General features: G+C 37.2%; 4 protein-coding genes and 1 non-coding gene across 5 annotated transcripts; 3 read left to right on the top strand and 2 right to left on the bottom strand.

Moving 5' to 3' along the window:
- The first annotated feature begins 286 nt into the window (after nt 1–286).
- On the top strand, nt 287–3,355 carry LOC108862458 (transcription initiation factor TFIID subunit 12). Its single transcript, XM_018636598.2, has 8 exons — nt 287–857; nt 972–1,127; nt 1,602–2,111; nt 2,296–2,370; nt 2,522–2,600; nt 2,706–2,770; nt 2,900–2,935; nt 3,053–3,355. The coding sequence occupies exons 1-8, from the start codon at nt 315–317 to the stop codon at nt 3,182–3,184; spliced, it is 1,596 nt and encodes a 531-aa protein (XP_018492100.2). The 5' UTR covers nt 287–314; the 3' UTR covers nt 3,185–3,355.
- Nucleotides 3,253–5,302, bottom strand: LOC108862460 (peptidyl-prolyl cis-trans isomerase FKBP16-4, chloroplastic). Its single transcript, XM_018636600.2, has 10 exons — nt 5,143–5,302; nt 4,857–5,000; nt 4,717–4,772; nt 4,565–4,620; nt 4,250–4,307; nt 4,076–4,150; nt 3,903–3,992; nt 3,732–3,809; nt 3,603–3,643; nt 3,253–3,516 (listed from the first exon to the last, which is right to left on the bottom strand). The coding sequence occupies exons 1-10, from the start codon at nt 5,210–5,212 to the stop codon at nt 3,489–3,491; spliced, it is 696 nt and encodes a 231-aa protein (XP_018492102.1). The 5' UTR covers nt 5,213–5,302; the 3' UTR covers nt 3,253–3,488.
- Nucleotides 5,303–5,456: 154 nt separating this feature from the next.
- On the top strand, nt 5,457–8,754 carry LOC108862459 (threonine dehydratase biosynthetic, chloroplastic). Its single transcript, XM_018636599.2, has 9 exons — nt 5,457–5,986; nt 6,103–6,282; nt 6,726–6,995; nt 7,106–7,312; nt 7,387–7,635; nt 7,716–7,786; nt 7,872–7,989; nt 8,070–8,204; nt 8,300–8,754. Exons 1-9 carry the CDS (start codon nt 5,534–5,536, stop codon nt 8,438–8,440), a joined length of 1,824 nt encoding a protein of 607 aa, XP_018492101.2. The 5' UTR covers nt 5,457–5,533; the 3' UTR covers nt 8,441–8,754.
- A 4,316-nt stretch (nt 8,755–13,070) lies between these two features.
- On the top strand, nt 13,071–15,002 carry LOC108856505 (uncharacterized). The gene has a single exon (XM_018630319.2). It carries the CDS (start codon nt 13,452–13,454, stop codon nt 14,808–14,810), a length of 1,359 nt encoding a protein of 452 aa, XP_018485821.2. The 5' UTR covers nt 13,071–13,451; the 3' UTR covers nt 14,811–15,002.
- A 42-nt stretch (nt 15,003–15,044) lies between these two features.
- Nucleotides 15,045–15,117, bottom strand: TRNAR-UCU (transfer RNA arginine (anticodon UCU)). Its single transcript has one exon. It is a non-coding gene; the product is annotated as a tRNA-Arg (tRNA).
- Between the last annotated feature and the right edge of the window lie 1,805 nt (nt 15,118–16,922).

Here is a 16,922-nt window from a genome sequence, read left to right as displayed (position 1 = left end):
AAATAAAAAAAAAAAAAAATAATGAGACTGCACATAAAAGTGGGCTAGAAATTGAAAAATATATACAAAGTGAGCTGAAATTAAAAATATACAAATTGGGGTAGAAATTATAAACATATTGAGCTATGGGCTAAAGAGAATAAATATTCTGAGAAAAGAGGAGGATAGATTAAAAGCCCAAGATGGCAATGTGGTGATAATTCCCGATGCGGTTAATCTCAATTGCGGTTAAGCAATATAATACCGAACCGCAATTTCCGGTTCGATAGATCTATAAAACTCAACACCCCTTCCCTCCACATTAACCACCCGACATGGAACAACCCCGGCAAACCCCCACGGCGTCTCAGCCACCGGAAACACCGCCTCCAGCGCCGGAGCCAGCTCCGAAACCGGCGGTTCTATCCCAAATTCAACAACCTCCTCCCGCCAATCCGAATCCCTCATCCGCGTCCTCTATTTCTTCTTCTCCAGCCCCCAATCCAAACCCTAATCCCCCTCAATACGCACGCCCGGTGACATCTCCAGCGACGCAACACCTCCCGCAGCCTCTAAATCGGCCTCCTCCACCGTCGTACTCGAGACCATGGCAGCCGCATTCCCCATACGCTCAGTTCTCCTCCTCCTCCTCCTCATCAGCTCCGGCCTCTTCGTCTTCTTCGTCCTCATTGCCTGTCACCGGGCAGCAGCAGAGAGGCGGTATGGCGATCGGCGTTCCAGCTTCTCCGATCCCGACGCCTTCTCAGCCTCCTCCGCCTTCTGCTTTTCCGGGCTCCTTTGGACAGCAGTACGGCGGATTGGGCCGTGGAACCGTCGGAATGTCGGAAGCGGGTTCGAATCCAAGTGTCCCCCCGCAGGTTATTTAATTATAGCGTGTGTGTGTGTGCCTTGTTTGTTATATATAGCTAAGTAGAGGATTCAGAAAGATGCTAACTTTTTTTTTACATGTGTGTGTGTGTGTGTTGTTTCAGGGTAGGATGATGCAAGGAACGCAGGGAATGATGGGGACGATTGGGTCAGGCTCTCAAATGCGGCCAAGTGGAATAATGCCTCAGCACCAGCAGAGACCGGGTCAAGCCTCTCTAAGACCAGCTTCCTCTCCCAGTAGTCCATCTCCTGTTCCTCAAGTAGGTGTTTTGAATGTTCTTTGTGATTGCTAGTATAAGATTTTGCATGTGTAGTGTACTTGAATATTTGGTCAGCTTTGTGTGATTGGGCTCATTGTGAAGAAGATAATTTGCTGAGTTGAGAATGATTATCACCTCATTAGCTCAATGTTTTTGGAACACTAAGATATAAAGTTTCTAAGCGAGTTAATAGCAAAAGAATTGTTTTTCACCTTCTGTTCTGATGGCTGAATAGAGTTTTAGATGACCTTCACTTGTGTGTATGCATCAAAGTTCATTGATGTCGCACTGTTGAGCCTCTTTACTTTGTGAGAAAGTTGCATACTTTTTTCTTGATAATGGCCTTGTTGGTAAGTTGAATTGGTTCCTTGAGAAATGATCTTTTCTTTCATTTTTACTCTGTGTTCCTTTCAATTTTTTTTTTCATGAACTTTGTTTGTAAACTCTTTCACTTCGTATATTTTCTTACGGCAGAACTTTCAAGCGCATGGCCTTATGAGACCTTCATCTATTGGTTCTCCTGGTGTCCAATCTACTGGTGCAGCACAGCACAGCTTGCAAGCCACTAATCAACCATGGTTATCATCTTCTGCCCAAGGGAAGCCGCCTTTGGCACCTCCTTCTTATAGACCGCAAGTAAATAATAATCCCTCCTCCATGCAACAAAGATCTCACGTTACTCAGCAGCATCTTTCCACGTCACCAGCTACTTCACAGCCTCAGCAGCAGCAACAGCAACAACAACATCAGCTTCAGCCTCAAGAGCAACATCAACAATTGAGACCTCCGCATCAGACTTTACCTTACTCACATCAACCGGCCCGGGTCCAAGGGTTGGTAAATCAGAAAGCTGCTTCTCCAGCAATGCCGACCCCGCCCCCTGTGCCTCAACCAGGAAACCAAGCTAAGCCAGTTTCAGCAGAGAATGAGGAGTCTGATGATCGTATCCTGGGGAAAAGAAGCATCCATGAGATACTTCAACAGGTATCCACTACTGACCTCTCTTTATATTCTCAACTTTGGGAAGACATTTTGCATACTGACCACTTAATAGATTAGTATTCTCACTCTCACGGCTTGATTATCACAACATTAATTGATTTTTGTCCACTTGAAAGTTGGAATATATATATCTATTTTCTCTGAATTTAGCCTTGCCTATCCACAGATCGATCCGTCAGAGAAATTGGATCCAGAGGTTGAAGGCATCCTTGCTGATATTGCTGAAGACTTTGTGGAGTCAGTAAGTAGCTCACACCACTCCCAACACGTTTTATGTGAATATTGTGATTTTTTTTTTGGGCAAATGAATATTGTGATTAAAAGAGTAAAACTTTCTGTCTGTTGATGTGTTATTTCTCTAACTCGAGCTCGTTGTGTTTCCTTTTATACAGATCACAACTTTTGGATGTTCTTTAGCCAAGCATAGAAAGTCTGATACTCTAGAGGCCAAAGACATCTTGCTCCATGTTGGTTAGTTCTTCTTATTGATATTGGCGTGCCCATTTCTTTTGATTTCTGTTTCCAACTACGATGTTTGATTTCGCTTTTTGGTAATCTCCCTTTCCCTAAATGTAGAAAGAAACTGGAATATCAGGCCTCCTGGTTTTAGCAGTGACGAGATCAAGACATTTCGAAAGCCAGTAAGAATCTCATTTACATATCTCTTCTCTAATCAATATGTCCTGTTTATTTTAACAGGGAATTATTACTTACACAAGATAACTTACTTACTACCTACATTGGTTCTTTTCTTTTCTAATGATTTGCAGCTGGCAACAGATATTCACAAAGAGAGACTTGCCGCTGTAAGTTCTTAAGTTAATGCACACATGATGTTGTAGCAACCAGTACTGTTGCAACTGAGTACTTATATATTGGGAGTCTTTATTGTTGACTTTGCATATATGTTGTGGGATATGAAGGTAAAGAAGTCTGTGACGGTAACGGAAGCAGCAAACGCCAGGAATCCGTTTGGGCATGGAACAGCTAATGCAAGAGGAGGCCAGGGAAAGACGCCAGCTAATCCCTTGGCCTCTACAACTTTTAATCACTGATTGTATTAGATTTAACCCTTCAGTCTTGTTTGGTAGGAAATTTTCCATTTAAAAGGTTTAAGAACTTTTGTAAAAAGTTTCCAGCCTAGATTTTATATTTGAACCATAAGTAAAAAAGTATCTTATCGGTTTATGGGATTGAACCGAGTCTGATGTTTTGCAAAGCACAACAAACATGTACTAATAGAAGAACAAGAGATGAGAAGTGGCTATGAATCCAGACTAGCTGGTATCATTACAGATTCTTCTGATACAGTTGAAGCTTCCATACCTCTGGATCCATTTCTCACTTCTGAGTAGTATCTTACCCTTCAACGATCTTCACTGGCGTCCTGCATAATTAAACCGAAAATATTACTTTCAAAGGTATGTTTTTCACTAAGAGTTTACCTGGTTTGAGACAGTTGATGTAACATACCCGAAAGGACTCTGCTTGATTGATAAGAGCTCAATGTCAAGCTACAAAAAGAAAGGTACCACCACAACATGAACACCATTTAAGGAGCAAGCAAAACTGGAACTGGTTCAGTTTTCTTAACGTGATTACCTCGATTGTTGCGTTAGGAGGAATCTCTTGCACTCCTTTCTTTCCGTAAGCAAGCTCGGGAGGAACAGTCACCAGTCTCTGCAGCATATACAAATATCAAAGACGTTTAAGTTTGAGCCATCTGACTGACTCTGTGAAGCCTTCCAGGGGTTTTGGTTTTCAAGAACTAACCTGACCGCCTACATGCATTCCTTCAACGCCAAGGTCAAGTCCTTTGAGAACATTCCCGTTCTCTGATTGTCCAACGTCAAACCCGTAAGGCTGCAAAAAAACTCTCAACACGTATCAATTTAAGGATCAAGTACACAGTAATGGATACTTGTGTGATCGCATTGAATACCGACCGTTCCACCTCCAACGCCAAGTCCTTGTCGACTTGTCATGAACGTTATCCCTTTCCATTTTGCAACATAGTGGACCTGCAAACACAATCCACCATTTAGGTTGAGCATCAAAGCTTGTTCTAACCGTATGATCTTTTTACATGTCGAAAACAAGAAACGTATTCACAACCGTACTGCGACCCGAGATCCTTTCACAGCCTCTGCTCCAGTGCCAACTTTTATATCATAGTACCTGCACCAAAAGAAACAGAATTGCCTTAAAGACTCTAACCTTTGGTTCCTTTTTTGCGATACGAGTACTCTTTCAGGTGAACTAAAGACACTTTCAGAGGTTGAGTTCAAACGATATTAGACGCAATGTGTAAAGAGATATTAGAGAGGAAAGCAGGTTCTGAAACAGTTGGAATGTTCTGATAAAAGAAAATATTCCAACTTTGTATGAATGCATTATGATCTTGGTATATATAGTAAAGAAGGAAATGTACGTACTTGAGACCATTGGGGAGAGTAGTAAATTCGCTGTCAGGTATCTTAGATGCACGTAGCTGCAGAGAATAGTATGTAAGAGACGAAGAACATGGCATAAGGTATGTAAAAGAGTGACCATGACTCAGAAACGAGCATAATGTATGTATGCTTACAGCTCTTCTGCTGGTGCTTACGGCCTCGGATGAATCAGTTAACAGAACCCCAGACGCTGTTTTTAATTCAGACAAGAACATTATAATAAGTGTTGAAATGAAAAAAGAACCTAACTAGTAGTAAATGAAAAGAATCTAACCAGCGGAGAGGAGACATCCAAGTAAAACTCTTCTTCCTTCGTAGCTCACCGGTGGCACCGGAGAAACAACGGTCTCTGGTGTGATGATCTTTTCGCCGCCGGGAGACGGTAACGAGCACCGGTAAGATTTGGAATGCCTTCTTCCTGCGAATTTGATTTATAAAAAAAAACAATGGTTTTTTATTATAACGTGTCTTGATCATTGGTTCAACACGTACAAACGCTAATGAATACGTTAAAATGGTGTAACTAGAGAAACAGAGAGAGAGAGAGAGTGTGTGTGTACTTGATTGAAAAGGAATTGAGGAAGAGAGAGGGTGATGGAGAGGATGAAGAAGTTTCATTGGTAAGATCATTGTTGTTTCTGAGTCAAAGAAGCTTCCTTCTTCTTCTGAGTTGTGTTGTGTGTGATCCTGAGAGAGAGAAGAAGAAGAAGAGGGAAAGGGATAAAATTGGAATTCTCATCCACAAGTTTCGGATTTCAGATTTTTCTTACTAACCGGTACACAAACGAAATTAAAATTCTCAAACCGGTACGGTTTGATTTGGTTATCGATAAAACCGAGTGAGTGTGCGTTGTACAAATTTCAGAGTCACCGATTCTTTTTTTGTTGCCGCCGCCACCACCACCTAACGACTTCCTCCCCAATCTCTCTCTCTCTCTAAACAGAGCCGGCATGGATTCCGTTAGGCTTCCAGCGGCTCCTTCCTCCCTCCGTTCCCAAATGCTACCTCACCATCGTCCTCACCACATTCCCCCACCTCCTTGTAACCGCCACCTTAACCTCCGATCAAAACCTTCTACCATCGGAATCACTCGATCTCGTAACCACGTCTCTTCGGTCGCCGTAATCTCCGGAAACGAAACGTCTACGGCTCCGCCGCGTCTCAGGGTCAATCCGAACTCGCTCCAATACCCCGCCGGCTACCTCGGCGCGGTTCCTGACCGCGCGAGCGGCGGCGAAGGCGATCCGGAGAACGGAAGCATCACCGAGGCGATGGAGTATCTGACGAGCATACTCTCCACCAAGGTCTACGAGGCCGCGATCGAGACCCCGCTCCACTTGGCCAAGAAGCTATCCGAGAGGCTAGGTGTTCGCATGTTCCTCAAACGAGAAGACCTGCAACCTGTAAAAAGCCAAATCACCGTTTTATTTAAAACATTTTTTTAAAAAAGGCTATTGAGTTTTTGAAGGCTACGTTTTAACTAAGTATATGTGTGTGTGGTTTTGTGATTGGTTTTCAGGTTTTCTCGTTTAAGATTCGGGGAGCTTACAATATGATGGCGAAACTTTCGTCAGAGCAGTTAGAGAAAGGTGTCATCTGCTCCTCAGCTGGAAACCATGCTCAAGGAGTTGCTATGTCTGCTGCTAAACTCGGCTGCACCGCCGTCATTGTTATGCCTCGTACAACCCCTGAGATCAAGGTATTTTTTTTTGCATTGGCCTTTGATGATGTCTTTGAATGAATCCTTGTTTCTATCTCAAGTTAGTACAATGTTTAAGAAGTAGCTAGTTGGTAGCTCTGAAGAAGGCTAGCTGCTAGGTGGATTATTCAGGCCTAAACATTACCTAGGCGTCAACTAACTATTAATTTATTTTATATTTATGTACATATTTTAGATTTTGAATTTAGTTATAAAATTAGTTTGATAGATTATCAAAATTAGAGATACAATATTTGTATCTTTGTACTAGCAATTTATTATTTAATTTAACAAATTTGTATTAATTTAGATAGCTTTAGAACAATTTAAATCAATTTTAATCGTATAAATCGGATTTTAAGAAAATCGCTGGTGATTTACCGATTTTTATAACCATATGTTAGTATGTGATTTGTCTCTTGTTTATTTTTAAAACACTACAGTGGCAATCTGTGGAGGATTTGGGTGCGACGGTTGTTCTTGTTGGGGATACGTATGATGAAGCACAAGCATTTGCTAAACAACGAGCTGTAGAAGAAGGTTTGACGTTTATACCTCCTTTTGATCACCCGGATGTTATCGCCGGACAAGGGACTGTCGGTATGGAGATCACAAGGCAAGCTAAAGATCCATTGTACGCTATATTTGTTCCCATCGGTGGTGGTGGTTTGATAGCTGGTATTGCTGCTTATGTTAAGAGAGTTTCTCCCGAGGTACATGCGATTGCTTTTGGCATTGTCTCATCGCTCTCTGTTTTTTATATAATCCAGACTCTGCAGCTTCTGTCAGGGCCTTATTGTGGCTTTTTTTTGGGTTATTGCAGGTGAAGATCATTGGTGTAGAACCAGCTGATGCAAATGCAATGGCGTTATCTCTGCATCACGGCGAGAGGGTGATATTAAACCAGATTGGTGGGTTTGCAGATGGTGTAGCAGTTAAAGAAGTTGGTGAAGAGACTTTTCGTATATGCAGAAAGCTGATGGATGGTGTTGTTCTTGTCACTCGAGATGCTATGTGTGCATCAATAAAGGTTAGGTATATACATTTCTTCTGCAGAGCTGCATTTAGGCAGATAATAAATAGGTAATCTTTTGTCTCTAACAGGATATGTTTGAGGAGAAACGGAACATATTAGAACCAGCAGGTGCTCTTGCGCTCGCTGGAGCTGAAGCGTACTGTAAATATTACGGCCTAAAGGACGTGAACGTTGTAGCCATAACCAGTGGTGCGAACATGAACTTTGACAAGCTCAGGATTGTGACAGAACTCGCAAATGTCGGTAGGCAACAGGAGGCTGTTCTTGCTACTATCTTGCCGGAAAAACCTGGAAGCTTTAAGAAATTCTGTGAATTGGTGCGTGTTTGGTATTACAGCATGTCAGAAGTCAATACCGTTACTGACCGCATCTAATACAATACATTTGGTTGATGCAGGTTGGATCAATGAACATAACCGAGTTCAAGTATAGGTGTGGCTCGAGAAAAGAAGCTGTTGTACTATACAGGTAAGTCTATTCCTTCAAATTCGTTCCCTCGGGAGTTGTTGTTATTCGTCATCTAGTCCACACAGTTTTGTGCATTGATGCTTAGTGTTGGAGTGCACACACCCGGTGAGCTCAAAGCACTAGAGAAGAGAATGGAATCTTCTCAGCTCAGGACTACGAACCTTACAACCAGTGACTTAGTAAAAGATCACCTGCGTTACTTGGTCCGTTGTTTTGTCACACTTTGCTATCTGTGTTTATTTCTCTACATTTCCGATATGTGATTCACACTTGTATATTGCAGATGGGTGGAAAATCAAGTGTTGAAAACGAGGTTCTATGCCAATTCACATTCCCCGAGAGACCAGGTGCTCTAATGAAGTTCTTGGACTCTTTCAGTCCAAGGTGGAACATTAGCCTTTTCCATTACCGTGCAGAGGTTTATTTCTGAATCCACCACTTCACTATAAGAAAAGCATTGTTGTAACTTTGAGGCTCGTGTTTAGTATATAACGTTTCCTTGTTTCAAAACAGGGTGCGGCGGGAGCGAACGTGCTGGTCGGGATCCAAGTCCCGGAACAAGAAATGGAGGAATTTCGAAACCGAGCTCAAGTTCTTGGATACGAGTATGTCTTGGTAAGTGAGGACATCAATTTCAAGCTTTTGATGCAGTGATTTTGGAGCTATCTGTGATGGAGAAACCAAAACCGAGGAAGTAGAAGAACACATCAGAGTCGTCCATGGTTGTTTTTGAGCTCTTGGTCTTGCTGTTAAACAAACAACTCTCGTGCTATTCTTCCATTACTCTCGGGGTGTATTTGGATGGGCTTTGTCACGGGCCTGTTACACGGGCTAGTGTGCCTTTATTTTTGTAAGAGCGCTAATCGCTATGCAGTAGACTTTTGTACCTTTCAGCAAATAACAAATAATGTAAGGCTGACCTCCAATAAAAGAAACATTGGTATGTTGACCAAAAAAAATTGGTATAATATTTGGCAAAAATAATTGTATAGATTTTCTTATGTATAGGTCGATGTATAGATTTTTTTAATATGTACTAGATTTTGATCCGCGTAACTGTACACGTGTTTGATTTCAGTTTTATAAATATAAAAATCTTCTTTCAAATATGGAATATTTTATTGTCTCAATTGCATTTTATGTAAATGGATAAAAGATTTGAAGTTTTTATGGAAAATCTAAATTGATTTTTATCTCAATTTTTATAAATTTAAAATATGAGCACAAAATGATTAAGAACTTAAGATAGTGATCTCTAGTTATTAGTAATAATCAATATTCTTAATATTTTCTTACCTTGGTAAGATTTGGTTGGATATGTTTCAAATGAGAGATGACTATTTTGGAAGCTCTATGAACCACTGACATTGCATACATATACCAGATATTGCCCGACTTGTTAACTAAATTTGGGTTATCGTTTTGATATTTTAATATACTAAGGAAAATCATTTAATATAATCTTTTATTTTGTTTATTCATCTAAACTGTTAGGTTTGATTTTATACTATTAGATTCTCATTTTGGATATGACATATAAATATAACTATTTAGAGTAGGTAAGTCTATAACTATTTATAAACCAAAATGCCTAAAAATTTACCAGTATCTGAAAATTTTAAAACAGTCTAAATTATCCAATTTTTTCCAAAAAAAAATCTGATATTTAATACGAATACCCCAAATTTTCTGATTTTTATTTAATTAACCAAAAAATAGAACCGAACCGGAATTAAATGGGATCTAAAATTATCTCATATATGAACATGTTCCTAACTTAATACCCAAACCGATCCGAAAAACAAACCGGATTTTCTAAATACCTAAACGGATCATAAATCTTTAGAACCGAAAATAAAATAATAAAAAAATTGAACCAGAACCGAAACCAAAAACCGAAAACCAAATGCACGAGACTAGTTACACCGTTCCTAGAGTTACCTTACACCGGTTTGTTCAGATGATGAACAAAAAGTTAATTACTTGCATGTTTATATTTGTTAATAAACATATATAGTTATTTATACTTGGTTTATATGTTTATAATTGTTTAATTATTTAAAAATATGGTAAATCGTTCCCACTAAACGATTTGGTCAGATTTTACTAAATGGTTAATGACATTTAAATACAGTTCGGTGGTTGAGGAAAAATGAATAGTATTTGGTATTATAGATATGCTGTTTTTCGGATCATGGTGAGAATTAAATGATATGTTTTTAAAATAATAACTTCTAATAAGGGTCCATTTTTAAGTATCGCACATGAAAAAAAATTATGACTTATATTTTAATAGAATAGATTACGCTTATTTTTCACTAACAGTAAAATTAATTGTTGACTTTAAAGTAGCGTAAATGACCTAGTCAGCTTAAATGTGAGATTAAATTGGCCAATATTAAAAAGTGAAGATTTAAATTTCTCAAATTCAAGTTCAGATTTTTTTTTGCTTTTTTTAAAGTGAAAGGTTATTTTGGTGATTTTTTTATTTTATAAAAGTTGACTAACCTCATGTCCCATAAACAATAAGCACAAAAAACAGGGATGCTGTTTGTTAACAACAAAACAAAACAATGGCACACACTAACCCAGATTCCTCGTCATCATCCTTCTGATCGAGAAAACAAGATCGAAAATTCGAAACTTTAAAGTGGATTAGAAAGTAAGAATATCTCATCGAGGTAAAAAAGTAACATGGAGGGATCGCTATCATCACAATCAACCGTCTGAAATCTCTCAATTCTCTTACGAGAGAGATGTTGGTGGATCTCGCTAAAGCATTCAAGTGAGATGGACGTCGATGAATCAAAACAAGTCCTGATTTTTAAAGGAGACGTCAAGGATCCGGAAACCGAATCCTCTTTCTAGATTTTTCTAATTATGAGGATTAGCTTCAAGATACCTTTATAATGAGTCAGTCTAAAATGTTACTTTTAAAATGTTTCTTAACTAACGTTCCTAGACTATAAAGTTTGACCATGTACGTTAATTAAAAAAACAAGTAATATTCGTATAACATTTACTGAACTAAATATAAATGTTCATCAACCCTGCGTTACAATACATTAGTATTTCTGTATATATAACTCATTCAACAATTACAAACAATATCATGCTAGCTCAAACACTCTCACATACCACGAAAAATGGATATTCCAAAACGATACCTATCAGTTTTCATATTGATTATCTTTGTAACTACAGATCTATCACATGCCGAATATAAAATAGAAATCTTCAACGATGTCAGTAGTACAGTTCAGTTTCATTGTAAATCAAAGGACATTGATCTTGGTAACCAGAGATTGCAACCCGGTGGGTCGTGGTCATTTCAGTTTCAGCGTAATCTTTTAGGAAGATCATTGTTTTTCTGTTCATTTTATTTTTCAAATGGATCGAAGCATTGGTTCGACATATATAAAGAGCCCCGAGATTTACGATTAGGTTTAAACGGTATCTGGTTCCATCATTATTTGTGGAAGATAAAACCAGGTGGACTTTGCAGGTATTCCGTATACATGTTGTACGGGTATGGTAGGAAGATTGATAATTGTTATAATTGGAAGTAAAATTAATTCTTAAAAAGACAAAGCCAAGTAATTCATATGTTTTTTCTATAACTTACAAGCCTCTAATATAATATAAAATATATAAGCATACGTAATTATTTTTGTTACCTTTTAAATGAATATTCATATATTTTAAATCGTTCGGTATAAGAAATAGTCAAAATCTCACTAGTGTATGTTGTTTTTTATATAGTCTGTGAATTTTAGTTCAGTCACCATTATTAAATCTTATACCGAAAGTTAGTATATAGCTTTGAAATTTTAAATCAAACCAAAAACCAAAAATGCAATCTGAAAATGAATAAAAACCAAATTTTCATGTCTAAACATATTAGTAAACAAACATACATATTAATAAATTTATTAATAAAAATATTTTTCATATTTTAAAAGCGCGAATTCTGTCCTGGTATACATTGATATTAGCGATATGGTGATAACTAAATCCGTTCATGCATTTCTCTTATAATTATTGGGTAAAAATCTTGGATAAATTTATCTGCTGTTTAAAATTAATTTAATTAACCCAAGTAATAGCCCAACCCGATTTAAAATATTAAACCAAATGCATCTCTTGAGAAATGATGTCTTCCATTTGTTTTAAATGAACCAACCCAACTAATAATCAAGATAAGTGTCCAGCGAACCACTGAATTTGATCATTTTTCTTCAATAAGCAACGACTTATTTTCCCTAATTTACACCAGAGATTAAATTGAAAATGCGTCCAAATGGCTCTTTTTAAAATCAAAATTAAGTTATGTATTTCTAAAATGATATGGGATCAAGATATTAGATAAAAATTTGTTTACTTATTAATTGTTTGGATAGTGTGAATATTAAGGTAAGATTTCAGTGAAAGCTAATGTTGATTCGAAAAAAAAACATTTCTTTGAATTTTTTGTAATTTGTTTGTTAAATAGTTCCCAAATTATCTGTTCGTTTCACCAACATATATTTATTAGATTTAGTATTTCTTAGTTTCATTAGTTAGACTATATTAAAGGGTGTATAGTTAATAATGATATACGTTAGTCAAAAATATAAAGAATATAGTTTCTTTTAAAAATATTCTACCTCGAAATAGTATAGATTTGTAATAATATAAAGAATATAGTCCAATTTTGTGTTTCTATTTTAGTAGTATATATTTTTATGATTTAAAACATTTAGACTTTAACTGGTGGTGACCAGCAAGGAATAATAAAAACAACCAGGAAAGGAATGGAGAGGAAAAAAATAATAGGAATATTGTTCCCTATTGTCCCTTCCCGGATTTCATAAAGAATATATTTCTTTTTTGATTCCTTAAATTAAAAGGAACGATAAGGAATACTGAAGAAAAGATATTCCTTATAAATGGTGTCGAATTTAAGGAATAAAAATGAATTAATTATTCTCATTCCTTATAAATGATGTCAAGTTTAAGGAATAAAGAAAAATTATCTATTCCCACTTATTATTTTGGTCACCAGTTAGAGTCTTAGTAAACAGTGTTAGCGTTAGAAATAGAGAGTATATATTTGTCACTTAGATTTTAAAATTTTGAAAGTAAAACAAACAAAAAAATCTTATGAAAGTAGGTATGGTTTTGGATTCCATTGTTTTACCAAAACCAGCCCCTTGGTTTAGGCTCTCGATTTGTATATGAAAATATCTAGAAACAATTCCCAAAAAGGAAACAAAAATAAAAGTAGGAACAAAACCACAAAACCATGGGTAGTTTTCAGACCGTCACTTTTGACGGCCCTAAAACCAGCTGCTCTGTTTCTCTGTTTTCGTATATTTACCTCTCACCCTTTGACTCTGATCCAGAAACCGCTTCCCAAAATTTTTTCTTCAACACCGCTTAGCAAAAATTCAAAGTAGAACCCGAAGAAGATACTATAACTAATAAATTATCGTCTTCTCTCGACGGAAAGCGTTGAATTCATTCGATCTGTTGGGGAGAGTTTTTATTTTCTATTTATTTGATTTTTAGTAGGTTATCTGTAAATGAGAATCTAAAGAGAGAGAAAAAAAAAACTGAATTTGTGGTATTTCGATTTGATTTTCTTTCAATTGTTTACCGATTTTAGAGTTCGAACTATATATAGATGGAATCGAATGTGATGTTTTCTGGGTTTAGTCCAACAATGTTAACCCTCGAGATTCCTCAGAACCCTCCAAATCCTCAAAACCCGGTTCAGTTCCAGCATCCCCATCCGCATCCTTACACAACCGCCGACCAGCAGACTCATCAACAACAACAACAACAACAACAACAGATGAAACCCTTATACCCTTCTCCTTACGCAACACCCAAGCCCACCACCACCAAACAACAGCTCTCACCTCTAAGCGTCGGCGTCGGCGTCGGAGGAGGAGAAGAAGAAGACGACCGCGGGTCGGGCTCCGGATCCGGGTGCCACCCGGAAGACAGCAGCGCGGGAACCACCACCACCGACGGAAAAAGAAAGATCTCCCCGTGGCACCGGATGAAATGGACCGACACGATGGTCCGTCTCCTCATCATGGCGGTCTTCTACATCGGCGACGAGGCCGGCGGTTTGGGAGGAGGAGATCAAACCGCCGACGCCGCCGCCAAGAAGAAGATCTCCACAGGGATACTGCAGAAGAAAGGCAAGTGGAAGTCGGTGTCGAGAGCCATGGTGGAGAAAGGCTTCTCGGTGTCGCCGCAGCAGTGCGAGGACAAGTTCAACGACCTTAACAAGAGGTATAAAAGAGTCAACGACATACTCGGGAGAGGGACGGCTTGCCGCGTGGTTGAGAATCAGGGGTTGTTAGAGACGATGGATCTTCGGCTCACTCCGAAGCTGAAAGACGAGGTGAAGAAGCTGCTCAACTCTAAGCATTTGTTTTTTAAAGAGATGTGCGCTTATCACAACAGCTGCGGGCATCTCGACCAGCCGAACGTACCGGATCAGGTTGTTATTCCGGTTCCGGTTATTCAGTCTAAACCGGATCAGCAGGGGTGTTTTCACGCGGGAAAAATAGCGAGGGAGGTGGAGGAGGAAGAGTCTGATATGGCGGAGGATTCGGAGACTGAGATTGAGGATACGGACGAGGAGGAGGAGGAAGAGACGAGAAGGAAGAAGCGGAGGAGAGTGGAAGGAGTGTCCGTGAAGAGGATGAGAGAGGAGACGGCGCGCGTGCTGGATGATCCAGGGAAGAGCGCGTGGGAGAAGAAGGAGTGGATGAGGAGGAAGGCGTTGGAGCTGGAGGAGAGGAAGGTAGGGTACGAGTGGGAAGCTGTGGAGATGGAGAAGCAGAAGGTGAAGTGGATAAGGTATAGGAGCAAGAAAGAGAGGGAGATGGAGAAGGCTAAGCTCGAGAACCAGCGGCGGAGTCTTGAGACGGAGAGGATGGTTCTGATTCTCAGGCGGAGGGAGATTGAGATTACGGAGCTGCAGTTGGCCGGTAAACGGGTTGACCCGAGTTCAGCAACCGGGTGAGCTGATTAGTGTTAGGATTTTTTTTGTGTGTTTGGGTCGATTTATAAAAAAGGTTCGATTTATAAAAAAAGTTTCATTAGTGTTTCAAATCAGGAGGATGCCTACTTAGGATTCTTATATTTTCGACATAAATAGCACATTATGTATTCCTTAAATAATCTAAAACGTATTTAAAGGATGATTAATAGGTAAGGTTAAAGGAAATTTATGTCGAAAAAGGGCAAAACAATTAAGTACACCCGGTGGGACTCGAACCCACAATCGTTTGATTAGAAGTCAAACGCCTTATCCATTAGGCCACGGGTGCTTTTGTTTTGTCATACAAGAGAATATTTAACAACCCAATATCATAATAAGTTTCCCACAAAAATAAAATGTAAAAGAATTTTGGTTTTATTGCAAGAACGAATTTTAATTTAATTTGCAATCTCTATAAATTAGTAATGTTTTTGACTCTAAATTAAACTGATTCAAAATATGACACAAATCAATAAAATAATAAGATAGTAATTTGATTATTGAGAGAATATGGAATTTCATAAATTTGATAATATGGTGAAAATGGAAATTTAGTGGAGTAACATTATCTTGTTTACTCAATTTTGTTTTTTTAAAAGAAATATGTGACATGTGATTAATAACAAATAATTTTTAGTTTGTATTAGTTATTAACAAAAAAATCTAAATTTTGAGTAAGCAATGTTAGCTTTACCATAAATATTTTCATTAGATGAGTTTTGGTTTAATAAAATTTGAAGGTAATAAGTTAGATTTTGAGAAGAATATCATGCTAATAAAATGAATCCAAATTCATTCAGAATCTTTCAAATCAAATAAAACTATAAAATTTATTAAATTGAGTAACACAATACTTTGAATGTTTTATTCTAATCTTTAGTTGAATAACAATAAATTTCAAAATTATTAATCAAGTAATTACAAAACCTAATAACACTAGGTTGTAAAATATTTTAATGACAAATTATAAATATAAGAGCAAATAACATTAAATTTTAATAAATATTTAGAATCAGTTTTACTAGATTATAATGTTACAAAGATTAATTGTTAATCCATAATTTATGCTTAAACTATAATCTTATCCTAACAGAGTTTTAGCGATTTATTTTTTATTATTTAAATATTCTTCCTTCCAGTTTTTGTCCTAATATCGCTAAGTACACCATATATGATGTTATTACTTATGTGTATTCAGATTGATGATCAGTGACATCGGTTGCAGCGTGTTGCTAAGAGTTCAATCAACATTGAACTGTTTTGATGCGTCTATTAGGTCTATTAAAATGTAATCTGAAAGGTTTCATTCTCTTGATAAACCAGTTTTGATAAACTTTCATGAACTCATTTTTGGTAAATCTCTAGGAACTCAGTTTCCTTCATGTTGATTATTAGAGAAGTTTTGTATTAATTTTTTTTCTCTTTCTAATGATTGATCACATGATTCACTCATAAATTAAAGTTTAGTTTTGCGCTAACATATCAAATATGCAATGAATAAAATTTTGAAAGTTGAAATATGTTTTATTAATATTTGAAGTTGACAACGATGATTTTTTTTTGAAGTTGATTACAACAATAATAAACATAAAATATATGAATACAAGTGGAATGAATGTGAAACGGGTATAGTAAAACTCTTCTCTTTAAAAAAAATAAAAAGTTATTATCTGAAACATTCTTTCATATTTCTCTTTAGTTTACGCTCTTTTTATATCTTATTAGAAAGATAAATAACAATAATATGATCTCTACAAATATTCAACATCATCAATATCTTGTTGTATATTCTAATCTTCTTTACATTTGAGTTTACTATGTCAGATCAGCACTGGTTCATCCGAACTCGGATAGACATTCACTTTTTGAGTTTGTTATTTCTTTGGTGGATTTTTTATATTGGATTAGACATTTGAAATCAGTTATAAATGAATTTAGATCTATCTACATCAATACATACACACTAAGAATTTCAGATTTTTAATGCAAATAGAATAAAATTTTGATAAATATGTGTTTGGATGAATCTTTAAAATCATCAAATGAAATTCTTTAATAGCAAAACATTATTCTAATTGATAGAATATAGAAACT

The sequence above is a fragment of the Raphanus sativus genome, chromosome 5, assembly GCF_000801105.2.
Source record: "Raphanus sativus cultivar WK10039 chromosome 5, ASM80110v3, whole genome shotgun sequence".
NCBI classification, from domain to species: domain Eukaryota; kingdom Viridiplantae; phylum Streptophyta; class Magnoliopsida; order Brassicales; family Brassicaceae; genus Raphanus; species Raphanus sativus.
The sequence above is the reverse complement of the archived record's forward strand: the minus strand, read 5'-3'. Positions and strand labels throughout refer to the sequence as shown.